Source organism: Arachis hypogaea, chromosome 16, assembly GCF_003086295.3.
Source record: "Arachis hypogaea cultivar Tifrunner chromosome 16, arahy.Tifrunner.gnm2.J5K5, whole genome shotgun sequence".
NCBI classification, from domain to species: Eukaryota; Viridiplantae; Streptophyta; class Magnoliopsida; order Fabales; family Fabaceae; genus Arachis; species Arachis hypogaea.
In genome coordinates this window covers 118,982,460-119,000,439 of record NC_092051.1, presented here as the reverse complement: position 1 = coordinate 119,000,439, position 17,980 = coordinate 118,982,460, and the positions used below count along the sequence as shown (strand labels likewise).

General features: G+C 35.5%; 1 protein-coding gene and 1 non-coding gene across 10 annotated transcripts; one reads left to right on the top strand and one right to left on the bottom strand.

Moving 5' to 3' along the window:
• The first annotated feature begins 1,564 nt into the window (after positions 1-1,564).
• Positions 1,565-7,099, top strand: LOC112754745 (DNA mismatch repair protein MSH3). 9 transcript variants are annotated; one of them, XM_072220993.1, is made up of 14 exons: positions 1,568-2,126; positions 2,545-2,652; positions 2,737-2,832; positions 3,170-3,218; positions 3,293-3,345; positions 3,452-3,544; positions 3,696-3,757; positions 3,911-4,028; positions 4,490-4,832; positions 5,431-5,595; positions 5,772-5,870; positions 5,999-6,055; positions 6,602-6,720; positions 6,830-7,099. In XM_072220993.1, exons 10-13 carry the CDS (start codon positions 5,437-5,439, stop codon positions 6,695-6,697), a joined length of 411 nt encoding a protein of 136 aa, XP_072077094.1. In that variant the 5' UTR covers positions 1,568-2,126; positions 2,545-2,652; positions 2,737-2,832; positions 3,170-3,218; positions 3,293-3,345; positions 3,452-3,544; positions 3,696-3,757; positions 3,911-4,028; positions 4,490-4,832; positions 5,431-5,436; the 3' UTR covers positions 6,698-6,720; positions 6,830-7,099. The 9 variants fall into 9 exon arrangements, with proteins under 9 accessions (XP_072077097.1, XP_072077095.1, XP_072077091.1 ...); XM_072220995.1 differs by having other exon boundaries at positions 1,902-2,126; positions 4,538-4,832; XM_072220996.1 differs by lacking the exon at positions 2,545-2,652 and having other exon boundaries at positions 1,565-2,126; positions 4,538-4,832.
• Positions 7,100-16,608: 9,509 nt separating this feature from the next.
• Positions 16,609-16,716, bottom strand: LOC112759886 (small nucleolar RNA R71). Its single transcript, XR_003180351.1, has one exon. It is a non-coding gene; the product is annotated as a small nucleolar RNA R71 (small nucleolar RNA).
• Between the last annotated feature and the right edge of the window lie 1,264 nt (positions 16,717-17,980).

Genomic DNA, 17,980 nt, shown 5'->3' with positions numbered 1-17,980 from the left:
AGGGTCGATCCCAACAAAGATTGATGGATCAAGTAACAATGATTGAGTGATTGGCTTAGTCAGACAAACAGAAAATGGTGTTTGAGAGTTCAATAACATTAACAATAAATTTAGAATATCAGAAAGTAAGCAGTAAACAGTTTGTGAAATATATGGAGAAACAGTTAAGACTTCAGAGATATTTATTTTCTGGATTAACTTTTCTTACCAACTATTTTAATCATGCAAGATTCAATTCATGGCAACCTATATGTGACTAAACCCTAATTCCTTAGACCTTTTTAGTCTCCTCTAACTTTTACCAACCGCCAATTCCTTAGTCACTTAATTCCAATTAGAGGATGAAGTTCAAGTCTAGTTTATATGCCACAAAAATCCTAATTACCCAGATATAAGAGGATTATTGTCACGTATCCCGTTAAGTCCAGATAATTAGAAATTTAGGAGAATATATTTTCAAGCTATTGTTCAAGTAAAGAGCTTTTCCATGTTATACAAGAACTCAATTAGAACAGGGTCATACTTCTGTTCCACCCAAATTCATAAGATATAGAACAAAAACAATTCTTGAAATAGAAATTAGTACATGAATTAAAATAGAAAAGTAATAGTATCAATCAATACAATAGACAGAGCTTCTAACATTAACAGTGGAGGTTTAGTTGCTCATGGTTCAGAGAGAAAACTAGGATTCAGAAAAACTGTAAATTGCGGAATGAGGTAGAAGAGAAGAGAAGAGCCCGAAAGATTGATTCTTTTTTCTTTTATATCTAATCCTAATTAATGTAAAAATATATTTTGTAAAACTAAATAATATCTTTTTCTAATTTAAAATAAAATAAAATTTAATCAAGCTTAATGTAACTCTGCGTGCAGCCTTGTGTTGGACGAATGGGGACCACCACTTTTGCTAGGTGTGGCGCCAAACTTGAGTAAACTCAAACTCAAGTTTGGCTTGAAGTTGTACACATGCATTCCTTGAAGGTCTTGGTTGTGGCGCCAAACTTGAGTTTCTTCAAGTTTGGCGAGGAGAGGTCAGCATGGATTCCCTTGACGTTCCTTGAGTTGGCACCAAACTTGAGTAACGTCAATGAGCCCGCATGCACTCGTTGGAAATTCATTGCCAACGCCAAACTTGAGTAAACTCAAGTTTGGCTTCAAGTCTTACGCGTGCTCCCCCTTGAGTGTAATGAGTGTGGCGCCAAGAATCCAAGTTTGGCACTGGTGAGGCCGAAGACAATGGGCATTGTGGTACTTCCTGGCGCCAAACTTGGGGAGTCCAAGTTTGGCTTCAAGTCTTTATTCTACTGTAGCTTCGTTTCTTCATGAAAACTCTGTTAAATTTGTCTAAAATGCTACCTGAAATAAAAAGAATTGCACACGACTCAAAGTAGTGCTCATAGTGGCTAAAACATATTTAAATCTTGATTAAACTTAACAATTCAAATCAAATTCAGTAGGAAAAGATAGAGAAGATGCTTACGCATTAGGCGAGAGCTCCACGAATTGAGAGGCCCATGATCACCTCGTCCTCCATTTATAACTCCACCAGTGACGCGTTGACGGAGGAGATTTGTAGGCAAGAAGATGAATGGTGGTGTTGATGTAATTTAGATTTTAAGGTTTCAGACTCTCCCTCGTTCTCTCTCGAAGAACTCTTATGATTTTTTTTTTAACTTTTAGTATGGGATCACTACAAAAAAAGAGGATTAAAATGGCAATAATTATACAGCGGTTACACAAAACTGCCATTTTTTCCTGCCAATTTTAGCGTTTTCAGTCTCTGCCAGAATTTTTCATATTTTTGTGGCATTTTAGTTTATTATGGAGGTTTAGACCGCCATTATGATTTTCAGTTTCTCTTTTAATTGGATGATTAGTGTTGCTGCATATGAGAAATTGGGGGTAATGTAAATTGACTCGCGTTTCTGCGTTCCTCTTTCTCGCCGTCGTGGTGTTCTTCACTGCTCTGCTCGTATTGTGTTCTGCTCTGCTCGTGTCATGTTCTTCTTCTCGCATCGTGTTCTGCTCTGCTCCGCCATGTTCGATCTTCGGCTCGCGCCATTCTGAAACATTCGCTTTGCTCCGCCGTGGTGTCGTTCACATCTCCCTCTTAAGTCTCTCAGGCATGAAAAATTTCTCTCAAATTTTACTTACTAGTGCTTTAATTTGGTTGAATTTTTGAAATAATAAAACTACTCCAACCGTGTTCAATTAGAAACCCTAACCCCAACCACTTTGAATTTTGATTGATGTGTGATTTACTCTTTTCTCTTCGCGTTCCTTGTCACTGCTTGCGATTTACTCTTCTCTATTCAATTTCCTCGCCGTTGCCTATGTTCCTCATTATTGGCGTCGCTGTTGGCGTCTCCGTCATGTTCGTCGCTGCTCGCCTCGCCGTTGGGTTCGTCCCTGCTCGCGTCGCCATCTGTTCATCGCTGCTCGCATTTGAAGCTTCTGATTTTTTGTCTTCTCGCTTCCAATTTTCTTGTCGCCTTCCAATTTTTGGTACTATTGATTTTGGTTTGTTGATTCAAAATCTAGTATTCATGATTATTGAGGAACATAATGATAGAGATCCATGAGAAGATAATGTCATTGAGGGACATAATAGATCTTTCTCTATGTAACAGCTCTGCTTCCTTACGTGAGGTGTGAAAAAATGTATTATTGTTATCATCATAATGGATTTGTGTTTTATAAATTTGTGAATCATGTGTATGTGTGACATTGCAGATTGTATTGAAAACCTTGGAAGATCTATAAAAGATTTATCTGGCGATCATACCTAAAAAGGAAGTGGCAAAGATTAAAGACAAGTCTACAGATCAGGTTTGAAGATTTTAGTAAACTTGAAATATAGTTGTAAACTCACTTGTTTGCAAGCTCATGTAAACTCTTCTCGTAGACTCGTACATGCATTGAACCTGTCATGTTAACAATTGCAACACAAATATAGTTGTTACTATGCTCAACCTGTTTCCTAATATATATAATGATGATGCACTTGATTTTTCTGTATTTTTTAATTCACGTTTATATTGTTTTGATAAGTTTCTTCTTTATAGGTATGAGTCTTCAGATTTAATTATAAGTTCTGGATTAATAATATATGATTTAATTATGCTTCTTCGATTCTGGATTCTGATTTTTATATGGCAATGTTTAGGTCTTCTCAATGCTCGATACAAGTAGACTGTACCATGCAGTAGCTACTTGTAAGTTGTTTAGAAACTGGGCTAAATATCCTTTCTGCTATTCACATATTGATTTGAGAACACCTGTTCCAAAGGTGAACGATGCACTAGTCACCACTATCATACACCGAGCTGGAAAGGCACTAAGGTACTGAGTACTGACCCTTTCCATGATAAGTTGAATCATTAGAATCATCTGTTACTGTTTTGTTCCTATCATCTTTCTGATTCATTGTCTTATTTTCCTCTCATAGGTGCCCTTCGGCATTCTCTACAGGATAGACTAAGAAAAGGATAATCAGGTAGGAGCCGCGATGAAATATATCTGAAACTTCGAACCAGTACAGGTAGGCCAGGATCACTTGTAGTCCCACTTCCTTTATTTGGAAGCTCAAACACAGAAATGCAGATAAAATTGCTAATGCAGAAATGCTTAATTACATTACATGCATTAGCAATGTGAGACTTACAACTTAGTTCTGTTCTGAAATTCTACAGCACTACCACTGAAATTGATTGACTTACCTGGATTGGACTAGCGGATTATGGATCACAAAGCAGTGAGTAGTTTTAAACTATATTCTCCTTTAGTCCTAGTTTGAGATTTATCAAATATGTTCTGGCAATTACACCTGTATTCTCCATTGAGGTTTTTTTTTCTCGTATACTTTCTTTGAAGAACAGTGTAATGTCTTCATGTTTTTCATTTTTAGATCAGTGGATATGTGGAGCACAATGATGCTATATTGCTGGTAGTCATTCCTGCTTCTCAGGAACCAGAAATTTCTACATCACGAGCCCTCAGAGTGGCAAAGGAGTATGATGCAGAATGTGTGTTTTAAGCTCTTCTTGCTTTGTATTATCCTGTCACCTCATCTCAAATTTACAGCTATTTGTTAGATACATAAAATCAATCTTGAGATTCCATTTAAGAACTTAAACTTTTTAAAGAGTTGGTCCTAGATGTAGCATCATTTCCTTTTTGACAATGAGGTTAAGACTTAAGAGTTTGATCCTTAGGTATACCTATCTCTTAAATGAATGAGTTCTAGCAGAAACTAGATTAAGCCTCTGCATTGTCAAGTTTAAGCCCAAATGGAATTTTTTGAGGGCATGTTAGTGATATTTTGCCATTCAAGAATCTCCATTAACAGTTTAAGTATTTAGGAAAGAGGGCACCTAACACCATTAAACCGCTTAATTTTAGAAACGTCATCGTTATGTTTACCTAATCATAAACTCATGGTAATGTTTCCTTTAACTAGTCTTTTTCTTGGGGTTTTCAATTGTAGCCACTAGAACAGTTGGTGTTATTAGTAAAATTGATCAGGCTGCTGCAGAACCAAAAGCTCTTGCAGCAGTGTAGGCTCTCCTATTGAACCAGGGACCCCCCAAAACATCTGATATTACATGGGTTGCTTTGATTGGCCAATCTGTATCTATAGCTTCTGCACAGTCTTAGAGTGCAGCATCTGAGAACTCTTTGGAAACCGCTTGGCGAGCAGAGACTGAAAGTTTGAAATCAATATTGACTGGAGCTCCTCCAAACAAGCTTGGGAGAGTTGCCTTGGTTGAGTCTCTTGCTGGACAGATTTGCAACCGCATGAAACTAAGGCTTCCAATTCTTCTCACTGGGTACTTAGTTTTTGTTAGCTTATGTTTCCTTGTTTAGTATAAATGTCATATTTCCCAGCAAGGAACAGGATTAAGGGAGACTGAGCATGTTGTGTAACATGAAAATGGATAATGACTGCAAAGGGAGTGCACATTCAATTTAAAAGTGATGAAAAATCACATTGTTAAATTTAGATTTATACTACTAATTATCTGTAAAATGCATTTATAACTAATAACAAATGGCTCACTTTAGAGTGTGTTGTTTAATTTTATTAAGTTGGCTTGGGGTTTTGAGTGGCTTCAAAAACTATGATGATCCTTTGCTAAAAATTAAAAATGCTGCAATCTTTTGATTTTTATATGGCAATATTTAGGTCTTCTCAATGCTCGATACAAGTAGCCTGTACCATGCAGTAGCTACTTGTAAGTTGTTTAGATTTAATTAGTTCTTTTATTGCGGTGAAAAATGAATAACGGCATTTATTTCAACTTCTGTGAGCTTCTTGAACATAAATATCACATACCTTATTTAATTTGCAGATTGTAGCTGTACACTTAGTGTTGCACTTTGCATTGGTGACTCCTTTATAATATGTTTACCCTTTTAATTCTATAGGAGGTGATGAACATGCCAGATTTGGCTATGCAATCTTTGGCCTTAACAATTCACCATTTAAAGGAATTTGGGTTTGAGAGAATTGTATGCTCAGGTTTTTCTTTAAGGCCATTCTCAAGAAATATGGAAATGACCTTTTCAGCCAATGCGTTTCAACAACTAGAGGTAATTATATCTGGAGCATAATTTTTATTGGCATGCTGGATGATTTCTTTTTTCTTTTTCTGTTTGTTTTGAACTGTGATAACAAACTGTTATTGTATGTACTTTAATTTTCATCATACCATTTTGGACTCTGTTGTGTATACTTGTTGCTAATGGATGTTTCTATGTGATTTCAGATTTTAAAAAATAATAGTGATGGATCTGAGAATGGAACCTTGCTGCAAATTATGAATCGCACCCTTACTATATTCGGTTCTAGGCTTCTTAGGCATTGGGTACGAGGTGCTTCTAGTTTTGATAATCCACCATTGAATGTTGAATTATTGATTCTTTCAGCTAAAGAAAATCCTTTATCTAATTGTTCTTATTCATGAAACATGTATCTCACCCGTTATGCGATCAGACCATGATTTCTGCTTGTCTTCATGCTGTATCTGAAATTGCAGAGTCCATGAAACAGGTATCAAAATATTTATTTTACATGATTCACTTTCGTTCTCATGAGAATACTCGTAGTAGTCTCATGATGGAATCGAACCCTATTGAGAACTATGAAAATTCAAGCATTTCCTTTAATTCATATAGCTTTGATGAGACTTGTGACACGGTGTTCTTTGACATGAAAAGAATGTGGCCCTTTCATCAAGTGGATGAACTTCAATAAGTACTGACTACGTACTAATAAGTGGTCTTTGATTACATTAAGGATTATCTTCAATCGTAACCATAATTTAAAGCCCTAGTGAAGAGCTTCATGAAAGATTAGTGCTAGCTGCAGGGGAAAGGATATTGGCGGAGACCACTTTATCAAACTTTAATTTCTTCTTTTTTGTTTTATAGTTAGTATATTGTGAAGCATGCAATTCTTTCTGTTTCCATAAATAAGCTAATTAGGAAACCTAAAAATATATCAGCAATAGTATTTTTATTTTATTTGTAATTCATTAATTCCAGAATTGTGTTCTTTATTTTAATATGATTTCATGGTTGGTGCTGATTGTTGCAGTCACACTATGTTTTGTTGCTCTGTTCCTTCAAAGAACAACTCCCAACATGTTTGTGTCCATGCAATGGAAGCAGTAATGGCTTGCTGGGAGATTGAGCAATCCTTACAAAGTCTAACAGGTGCAATAATTGTGTTTTTTTTTTCATTTTGTATCTTAAAATAATAATAATAATAATAAACCAAGTTGTGAAATGAAAATTAATTAAAATGAACATGATTTTTTTTCAGGAAAAAGTTGGGCGTGAAAATAAGTACTCTAGAAGCAAGACAAAAGAAGGATTGGAGTGAGGACAGAAATTATCATGACAAAGTGCACCAAAAGCTATGATGAAAATTTTATGTATTAAGAGCTACATGTTAAGATATTTATAATTAAAAAATTATATTATGTTAGATACTTTATTTGTATAGAGTTATTACTTTTGATTTTTAATACTAAAAAATAATATATTATGTTTAATACATTGTTTGAGTTATATAATATTTTCTTTATGAGTATTGATTTTTTGTTATTGAAAAAGTTTAATAAAAAAATTATTTGTTTAATTCGATAAAAATGATGGTTAAAATTTGTCTTTGTAAATGATAAAAAATGTCACTTTTATCCGGTAAAAAAGGCGGTTTGTAACTGCCATTTTAAATAACATGTAATGCCATTTTAATTCGGTAAAAATGGCGGTTTCAAACGCCATTTTAACCAACTAAAAATGCCGTTTTAACCAATCAAATTATTGCTTTGTCAGGGTAAAAACAGCGGTTCGTAAACGCCGTTTTAACCAACCAAAATGCCATTTTCATCCTGGAAATAACGGCGGTTTGAACCGCCATTTTAACTAACCAAACCGCCGTTTTAACCCTCGAAATAACGGCAGTTTGAACCGCCATTTTAACCAACTAAAAAATGCCGTTTTATTTGAAAATAATGGCGGTTTGAACCGCCGTTTTAACCTATCCAAAAACCGCCATAATAACCAGAATGGCGCCCAGAATTACGTCGTTTTCTAAAACCGCCATTTCTGGTAATAATGGCGGTTCAAACCGCCTTAAATACCCAAAAAAACCGCCATTTTAACCAAATTTTTTTGTAGTGGATTAGTGAATATTTGTCTAGATTGAATTTTTTTATAATTAATTGAGTTGAGAATATTATAACAGTAGAAGTTTTTGTTAATTATTTAAAATTATCAAAAATAAAATATACTATAAAAATTTTAATAACTCCCACTAAAAAAACTTTCACAAACAAACACAAATTTTGTAGTGCTAGTCCATGCAATAGGCTACACAAATCCATTATTATTAATCAATGTATCAATGCAAATTAACAACAATTAACCTAAAGGTAATGCTAGGTAACCAATAACTTTTTTGAACAACATAAACAATCACTAATCAAATTAAAACACACTACACCTTCAAATTATCCATCTAAATTTTAATATTAGAATAACCATCTGCACACTAATAAAATGAACATTCGATATATCCATTGTTCACATTATTTAATATTTTTATTGTCTACTTATACTTTTCCTTAACGTAATCATCATAAACTTTGGTTTTTCTATTAACTAGCTAGAACAAGGCTTTGACAATTTGATAACGACAATCATGGTCTTTTAACTTATGTCAATTTTATATTCCATTCCTCCAATTAAATTAACATATCCGATCCTCATCAGTTGCATCATAGCTGTAATTGAACACACAGCTTTATTTATTTGACAAATTTAATAAACCCTATCAACACCACAATGGGATCAAAAAAACCTACTTGGATATGAATTGGAAAAGTTAATGAGAGTAGGTAATGCTTCTTATTATTCCAAAGTAGGACCATTTATGAGACTAACCAAAAATGATTATGTCTTTCTTTGGAGAAGCAGGCCTTTAATATCACTAGAGAATGTCAATTGTCCTAAGTGACTTGCAAAAATGTTTGAAGGTAGGAATTCATTTTTTGTATGTTCATTAGTTGATTGTGATTGTGAAGCTATGAAGTAAGTGGGGTTACTTTATCATTATAGAAAATTAAATTGAGTGGCTATATATATGTATATATACCTTTTTTGATGATTATACAGTAGCAATTTGCGTAGCCAATAGTATTGATCAAGGAGTTAACTAGGAAACAGCAATCATTCATTCATTTATTATTATTTTAAAAATTTTAGTACCCAAATTGTAGGAGATATTGTTCTTTTACAAGTGTATCTTATAGAAAATAAACTTGTGTAATCATTTTTTTTAAGAGAATTAAGTTGTGTAAACCAGCGTTCATCATCGTGTTCGTTTTTTTTCTTCTTTAGGTCGACATTATATTTACAAAGGCACGTGTGACCTAAAGATATTTTTCTTTCTCATGAAATAACTAAGCAAGTTGAATGTGGATATAAATAATAAGTGATGTTGATTTTATTGATCTTGACAAAGTCAAAATTTGAATTAAAATCACTTTTAACTTTAAAATGGATTTTTATTTTACTGAGAGAATACGAGATTTTTCTATTTTGTTTTACAAATTTAAGCAAATAAAAGCACAGTGCTGAGAAAAGGAAGAATGTAACATCAGCATGTATCTTAATTTAGTCTAGTGCAATGATACTTATATGTACTCTCCACTATAAATCATTATAGAATTTCTATGATAAGCATCACTGATTACAATTACTAATTTAAAGACAAAACAAAAGAACCAAAATATCGGTTCCAACATCAATAAGACAAATGAAACTCAAATCCCACACTTCTAAAATAGCAACCTGATTCAAAATTTGAATCACAAACGCCAAAAATAAAGTCTAAACCACAGCCCTTTACACAAGACACATTATCTTGCCTTTTCTCTCATCACTTTTGTTGAATTCTCTCCTAATGATATAGTCTTTTTCTTTATATAAAAGAGGAAGAACAAAACCAAATCCACCTAAAATTTGTTTCAAAGATATATATGAAAATACTAGTTAAATATAAGCAGAAAATTTGATATTCATTATGAACTTAGTGAAAAAAAAAGTAAAACGACTCTTATAAATAAAATGACATAGTATTTCAGTTCTGTTCTTCATTTCTTGTTGATGCGTGCGTGCTTCTATTTCTTTTTGTTGTGCAAATGCTGCATTTTTTCAATCAATCATGCACTACTAGAATAAGGGATAAGTACTTTTTTCGTCCCCAAGGTCTGGGGTCAAAATCAAAATCGTCCCCGATCTTTTTTTCTTATTAAAATTATCCTCAACGTTACAAAACGTTATAAAATTGTCATTTTTACAAAAAATAATAATACTTTAACAATTTTACCCCTAAAACAAAAATAAAAATAATATTAAAAAAAAAAGAAAAACCCCACCCTACCCCCACTCCACTCCCAGCCTCTTCGGTCTCTCTCCCCCCCTTCACCCCCAAAATTTTGCCTTCCTCCTACTTTCAGATCTAACCAAACTCTCAGGTCCCTGACCCTCCTTTCCAAGTTTTAACTTCCTTCTTCCTCATTCTTTCGGATCGTCAGTGAGGAGGTCTTCCATGAGGGGATCGTCGGTGGTGGGAGATCCGGTGACGCCGTCGCCTCCGATGGTAGGGAAGAAGGCGGCACCGGTGGCGGAGGAGGATGACGCAAGGAGCAAGTATGGGGAGATGATGGAGATGAAGATGGTGGTGCGGCATAAGGACTTGAAGGAGATCGTGGAAGCCATTAAAGAGAGCTTTGACAAAGGGGGTGGCTCTGCTCGACGGTGACGGTGGTGGATCTCAGTGGCGGCGGTGGCTGAGCATAGGTTTCCCCTCTCTCTCCTCTGCTCCCGAGCTCTCTCTCTCTCTCCTCAGATCTCGCTTGCTCTCTTACTCCTCTGGCTCTCTCTTCCTCCAGCGACCACCACAGCCACGGCGCACTCAACGGCGGCAGCAATTCGACGATGGCCCAACAACGGTGGCATTTTTGCGGCCCTGTGATCCGCACTGCAGCCGTGCCGCCTGTGATCCGCCATTCTTCTTCTTCTTCTTTGAACTGGAATATCTAGAATTTCTGAATTTTTTTGTGAAATTTGTTATGGAATATCTATAATTTAATTTTTTGTGATTTGGCTTAAATTTAGAATATTATTGTTGCTGAATTTGGATTCTGATTTCAAAGTGAAATTTGTAATTTCTGATTTTTTGAGTTCTGATTTTCTTAGTTATGATTTTCTGAGGTGGGAGTGGTAGTGGTTCTGGTATTGATGATGATAATGGGGGTGGTGTTGATGATGATAGTGGGGGGGTGAGGGGATGAGGGAATGGGATGAGGGGTAGGGGGTTACAGTGAGGGGGTGAGGGGGTGAGGGAGTGGGGTGAGGGGTGGGGGGTTACGGTGAGGGGCTTGATGGTGGTGGTGGTGGTGGTGGTGGTGTTGGTGTTGATGGTGGTTGTGGTGGTATGGTATTGTTGCTATTGTTTGGTGTTGGTGTTGGTGGTGGTGTTTGATGGTGGTGGTGGTGGTGGTGGTGGTGTTGGTGTTGTTGCTGTTGTTTGGTGTTGGTGTTGGTGGTGGTGTTTGATGGTGGTGGTGGTGGTGGTGGTGTTGGTGGTGGTAGTGGTGGTGGTGTTGGTGTTGATGGTGGTTGTAGTGGTATGGTGTTGTTGCTGTTATTTGGTGTTTGTGTTGGTGGTGGTGGTGGTGGTGTTGGTGTTGATGGTGGTTGTGGTGGTAATGTTGGTGGCAGTGGAGGTGGTGGGGTGAGGAAGGTGAAGAGGAGAATGATAATGATGAGGGTATTTTGGTCCAAAAATTTAGAAAAAAATAATTTTAAAGCGTTTTTGAACGTTGAGAATGATTTTAATAAAAAAAAAAAAGGCTGGGGACGATTTTGATTTCGACCCCAGACCTTGGAGACGAAAAAAGTACTTATCCCACTAGAATAACTACCAAATAATCTAATTTATTGTCCTTGCCTCTTTTATTTTCACTAATTAGTACTGTTATATATGATATTCTCCATTATATTTCCTTGATTGATGATATCATGTTTCATACAATATCTTTTATCTCCTTTTAAGTAGAATCACATCATCATCCCGATAACTGTGATCATATATAATTGAATCCTGTCATCTTTATCACACAAATTATTCACATAAAAACTATTTGAGCTATATTCTAATATTCTAACAATTATATTTGTCATTATAATAAAATAATTATTTGACTCAAGATACTAGTAGAAAATAGTAAATGATAGACAGATTTTTTTTCGATGGAATTTTGCTGTCGAAAATACCAATGGATTTTCTGTCAATAAAAAAATTAAATTTTTTTTCAAAAATTTATCAGCAGATTATAAGATCTGTCAGTAATTTTGTCGATAAAATTGAAATTTGATTTTAGATTTTTCACTAATAAAAAATCCATTTGTAATTAGTTAATAAATCTGTTGAAAATTTGAGTAACCATAACTTAAACACAATCTCGAGCTCCATTCACATGCTCGCATACAAATAAAACCCACTCCTTTCTCCGTGGCTTCCTCCGCTATCGCTCGCGTCACACGAGTTCTCTCCATCACTACTTACATCACACGAGCTCCCTCCGCCGCCGTTCTCATCACATCTGCTCCCTTCGTCACCATCGTCATAAAGCTCTCTTCGTTGTCACTTTCATCGTGTTTGCTCCCTTTGTCGTCATCATCGCATGAGCTCTCTCTACCGTTCATAATCAATTTAGCATTGTTCATTTTCATTTTTCAATTCTTTCCCTGCCTCACTACAAGAAAATTAAAACGCTAAGTACTGATGAAATTACTGTCAGATTTAGCGTCAAACTATACTGGCGGATTTACTGTCGGGTTTTCTGATAGAAAGGAGGAGAAATTCATCGCCATAAAAGGTTGCTGTTGGAACAGATTTTTCGTCGCTAAAGCCAATGGTAATTATTGGCGCGAAAATATAACTCATCGGCATCAATTTTACTGTTGGTATATTTTTCTGGAATCATGATTTAATGAAACACGTCGTTTTGGTGATTTGCCGTCGAAAAAATCCACCAGTCACGGTAAAATTGGGTTAAAATTCAATCGCGAAATCCTTCTACCTCACTTGTGTGAATGCTCTCTGATGAGCGGATAATTTATACGCTTTTTGGCATTGTTTTTAGTATGTTTTTAGTTGGATCTAGTTACTTTTAGGGATGTTTTCATTAGTTTTTATGTTAAATTCACATTTCTGGACTTTACTATGAGTTTGTATGTTTTTCTGTGATTTCAGATATTTTCTGGCTGAAATTGAGGGACTTGAGCAAAAATCAGATTCAGAGGTTGAAGAAGGACTGCTGATGCTGTTGGATTCTGACTTCCCTGCACTCAAAGTGGATTTTCTGGAGCTACAAAACTCAAAATGGGGTGCTTCTAATTGCGTTGGAAAGTAGACATCCAGGGCTTTCCAGCAATATATAATATTCTATACTTTGGCCGAGTTTAGATGACGCAAAAGGGCGTTGAACTCCAGTTCTACGCTGCAGTCTGGAGTTAAACGCCAGAAACACGTCACGAACCAGAGTTGAACGCCAGAAACACGTTACAACCTGGCGTTCAACTCCAGAAAGAGCCTCTGCACGTGTAACATTCAAGCTCAGTCCAAGCACACACCAAGTGGGCCCTGAAAGTGGATTTATGCATCAATTACTTACTTTTGTAAACCCTAGTAACTAGTTTAGTATAAATAGGACTTTTTACTATTTATTAGACATCTTTTGATCATTTTTAGATCTCTAGACCTTCATGGGAGGCTGGCCACTTGGCCATGCTTACCCTATATTCACTTATGTATTTTTCAACGGTAGAGTTTCTACACTCCATAGATTAAGGTGTGGAGCTCTGCTGTTCCTCATGATTTAATGCAAAGTACTACTGTTTTCTATTCAATTCAACTTATTCTGCTTCTAAGATATCCATTCGCACCCAAGAACATGATGAATGTGATGATTATGTGACGCTCATCATCATTCTCACTTATGAACGCGTGCCTGACAAACACTTCCATTCTACATGCAAACAAGCTAGAATGAGTATCTCTTAGATATCTAATACAGGGGACCGAGTCCGAGTTATTAGTATCTTCGTGGTATAAGTTAGAACCCATGGATGGCCATTCCTGAGATCCGAAAAGTCTAAACCTTGTCTGTGGTATTCCGAGTAGGATCTGGGAAGGAATGGCTGTGACGATCTTCAAACTCGCGAGTGCTGGGCGTAGTGACAGACGCAAAAGGAGGGTGAATCCTATTCCAGTATGATCGAGAAACTCAGAATTGATTAGCCGTGCCGTGACAGAGCATTTGGACCTTTTTCACAAGAGGATGGGATGTAGCCATTGACAACGGTGATGCCCTTACAGAAAGCTTGCCATGGAAAGGAGTAGGACTGATTGGATGAAGACAGCAGGAAAGCAGAAGTTCAGAAGAACGAAAGCATCTCTATACGCTTATCTGAAATTCCCACCAATGAATTACATAAGTGTTTCTATCTTTATTTTCTATTTATTTATTATTTATTTTTGAAAACTCCATAACTATTTGATATCCGCCTGACTGAGATTTACAAGGTGATCATAGCTTGCTTCATACCGACAATCTCCGTGGGATCGACCCTTACTCACGTAAGGTTTTATTACTTGGACGACCCAGTGCACTTGCTGGTTAGTTGTACGAAGTTGTGAAGTTATGTTTGGACCATGGTATTGTGCACCAGTTTTTGGAGCCATTGCCAGGGAGAGAACGAACAACAAATTTTACAACCTCTGAGTAACAATTTCGCATACCAAGTTTTTGGCGCCGTTGTCGGGGATTGTTTGAGTTTGGACAACTGACGGTTCATCTTGTTGCTCAGATTAGGTAATTTTCTTTTTGTTTTATTTTCAAAAATTTTTCAAAAATATTTCAGAAATTTTTCTTTTGTTTTCGAAAAAAAATTATTCTAAATTTTCAAGAATGAATTCTAGAGTTTCATATAACATGTTTTAGCTTGGCTGGCTGTTAAGCCATGTCTAATTCCCAGGATTTTGATTGAGGACTATGAATTCATTACTTCCTTTTTCCCAATTGTTTTCGAAAAAATATACAAAAATCCAAAAAAATAATAAAATCATAAAAAACAAAAATATTTTGTGTTTCTTGTTTGAGTCTTGAGTCAATTTTTAGTTTGGTGTCAATTGCATTTTTTCTAGAAATTTTATGCATTTTTTTCGAAAAATCATGTATTCATAGTGTTCTTCATGATCTTCAAGTTGTTCTTGATAAATCTTCTTGTTTGATCTTGATGTTTTCTTGTTTTGCATCTTTTGTTGTTTTACATGTGCATTTTTGCATTCATAGTGTCTATACATAAAAGATTTCTAAGTTTGGTGTCTTGCATGTTTTCGTTGCATATAAAAATTTTCAAAAATATGTTCTTGATGTTCATCATGATCTTCAAAGTATTCTTGGTGTTCATCTTGACATTCATAGCATTCTTGCATGCATTCATTGTTTTGATTCAAAATTTTCATGCATTGAGTCTTTTTCATGTTTTTCTCTTTCTTCATTAAAAATTTGAAAATCAAAAAAATATCTTTTCCTTATTTTACTCAAAATTTTCGAAAATATGATTTGATTTAGTCAAAAAGTTTTTAAAATTAATTGTTTCTCATGAATCAAATTAAATTTTTAATTTAAAAATCTTATCTTTTTCAAATTTTTTTCAAAAATCATATCTTTTCCATTATTTTTGAAAATTTTAAAATATTTTTCAAAAATTTTTTTCTTAATTTTATTACATAATTTTCGAAAATATCATCATCAATTAATGTTTTGATTCAAAAATTTCAAGTTTGTTACTTGCATGTTAAGAAAGGTTCAAACTTTAAGTTCTAGAATCATATCTTGTGATTTCTTATGAATCAAGTCATTAATTATGATTTTAAAAATCAAATCTTTTTCAAAACTAATTTCAATTATATCTTTTCAAAAATATATTTTTATCTTATCTTTTTCAAAAATTAGATTTTAAAATATCTTTTCCAACTTCTTATCTTCTTATCTTTTCAAAATTAATTTTCAAATCTTTTTCAACTAACTAATTGACTTTTTGTTTGTTTCTTATCTTTTTCAAAAGTACCTAACTAACTCTATCTCTCTAATTTTTGAAAATATCTCCCTCTTTTTCAAAATTCTTTTAATTAACTAATTATTTCAATTTTTAATTTTAATTTTATTTCATTCCTAATTTTCGAAAATCACTAACTCTTTTTCAAAATTATTTTCGAAAATTCTCTCTCTCATCCTATTCTATTTATTTATTCATTCACTAACACATCTCCTCATCTCAAATCACTGCTCCTATCCTCACCCTTGTGTTTGGATTCTCCATTCTTCTTCACCCCTATTCCTTTTCTTCTTCCACTAACAATAGGGAACCTCTTTACTGTGACATAGAGGATTCCTCTTTTTTTTTTCTTGTTCTCTTCTCTTTCTTATGAGCAGGAACAAGGAAAAAGGTATTCTTGTTAAAGCTGATCCAGAACCTGAAAGGACTCTGAAGAGGAAACTAAGAGAAGCTAAATTACAACAATCCAGAGACAACCTTATTGAAAATTTCGAACAAGTAAAGGAGATGGCAGCCAAAAATAATAATAATGCTAGGAGAATGCTTGGTGACTTCACTGCACCTAATTCCAATTTACATGGAAGAAGCATCTCAATTCTTGCCATTGGAACAAACAATTTTGAGCTGAAACCTCAATTAGTTTCTCTGATGCAGCAAAACTGCAAGTTTCATGGACTTCCATCTGAAGATCCTTTTCAGTTCTTAACTGAATTCTTGCAGATCTGTGATACTGTTAAGACTAATGGAGTAGATCCTGAAGTCTACAGGCTCATGCTTTTCCCTTTTGCTGTGAGAGATAGAGCTAGAATATGGTTGGACTCTCAACCCAAAGATAGCCTGAACTCTTGGGATAACCTGGTCACGGCTTTCTTAGCCAAGTTCTTTCCTCCTCAAAAGCTGAGCAAGCTTAGAGTGGATGTTCAAACCTTCAGACAGAAGGAAGGTGAATCCCTCTATGAAGCATGGGAGAGATACAAGGAACTGACCAAAAAGTGTCCTTCTGACATGCTTTCAGAATGGACTATCCTGGATATATTCTATGATGGTCTGTCTGAATTAGCTAAGATATCATTGGATACTTCTGCAGGCGGATCCATTCACCTAAAGAAAACGCCTGCAGAAGCTCAAGAACTCATTGACATGGTTGCTAATAACCAGTTCATATACACTTCTGAGAGAAATCCTGTGAGTAATGGGACGCCTCAGAAGAAGGGATTTCTTGAAATTGATACTCTGAATGCCATATTGACTCAGAACAAAATATTGACTCAGCAAGTCAATATGATTTCTCAGAGTCTGAACGGAATGCAAGCTGCATCCAACAGTACTCAAGAGGCATCTTCTGAAGAAGAAGCTTATGATCCTGAAAACCCTGCAATAGTAGAGGTGAATTACATAGGTGAACCATATGGAAACACCTATAATCCCTCATGGAGAAATCATCCAAATCTCTCATGGAAGGATCAACAAAAGCCTCAACAAGGCTTTAATAATGGTGGAAGAAACAGGTTTAACAGTAGTAAACTTTTTCCATCATCTTCTCAGCAACAGACAGAGAACTCTGAACAAAATACCTCTAATTTAGCGAACTTAGTCTCTGATCTATCTAAGGCCACTGTGAGTTTCATGAATGAAACAAGGTCCTCCATTAGAAATTTGGAGGCACAAGTGGGACAGCTGAGTAAGAAAATCACTGAAACCCCTCCTAGTGCTCTCCCAAGCAATACAGAAGAAAATCCAAAAGGAGAGTGCAAGGCCATTGACATAGTCAACACGGCCGAACCTAGAGAGGAAGGGGAGGACATGAATCCCAAGGAGGAAGACCTCATGGGACGTCCAATGATCAATAAGGAGTATCCCTTTGAGGAACCAAAGGACTCTGAGGCTCATCTAGAGACCATAGAGATTCTATTGAACCTCCTTATGCCCTTCATGAGCTCTGATGAGTATTCTTCTTCTGAAGAGAATGAGGATGTCATTGAAGAGCAAGTTGCCAAGTACCTTGGTGCAATCATAAAGCTGAATGCCAATTTATTTGGTAAAAAGACTTGGGGAGATGAACCTCCCCTGTTCACCAATGAACTAAATGCATTGGATCAACTGAGATTGCCTCAGAAGAAACATGATCCTGGAAAGTTCCTAATACCTTGTACCATAGGCACCATGACCTTTGAGAAGGCTCTATGTGATCTTGGGTCAGGAATAAACCTCATGCCACTCTCTGTAATGGAGAAACTGGGAATCTTTGAGGTGCAAGCTGCTAGAATCTCATTAG

Bases quoted from the DNA above. Each gene is read 5' to 3' on its own strand.
- LOC112754745 (XM_072220990.1), top strand. The intron at 5,596-5,771 runs GTAATTATATCT...ATGTGATTTCAG, and splicing joins ATGCGTTTCAACAACTAGAG to ATTTTAAAAAATAATAGTGA. The intron at 5,871-5,998 runs GTACGAGGTGCT...TTATGCGATCAG, and splicing joins CTAGGCTTCTTAGGCATTGG to ACCATGATTTCTGCTTGTCT.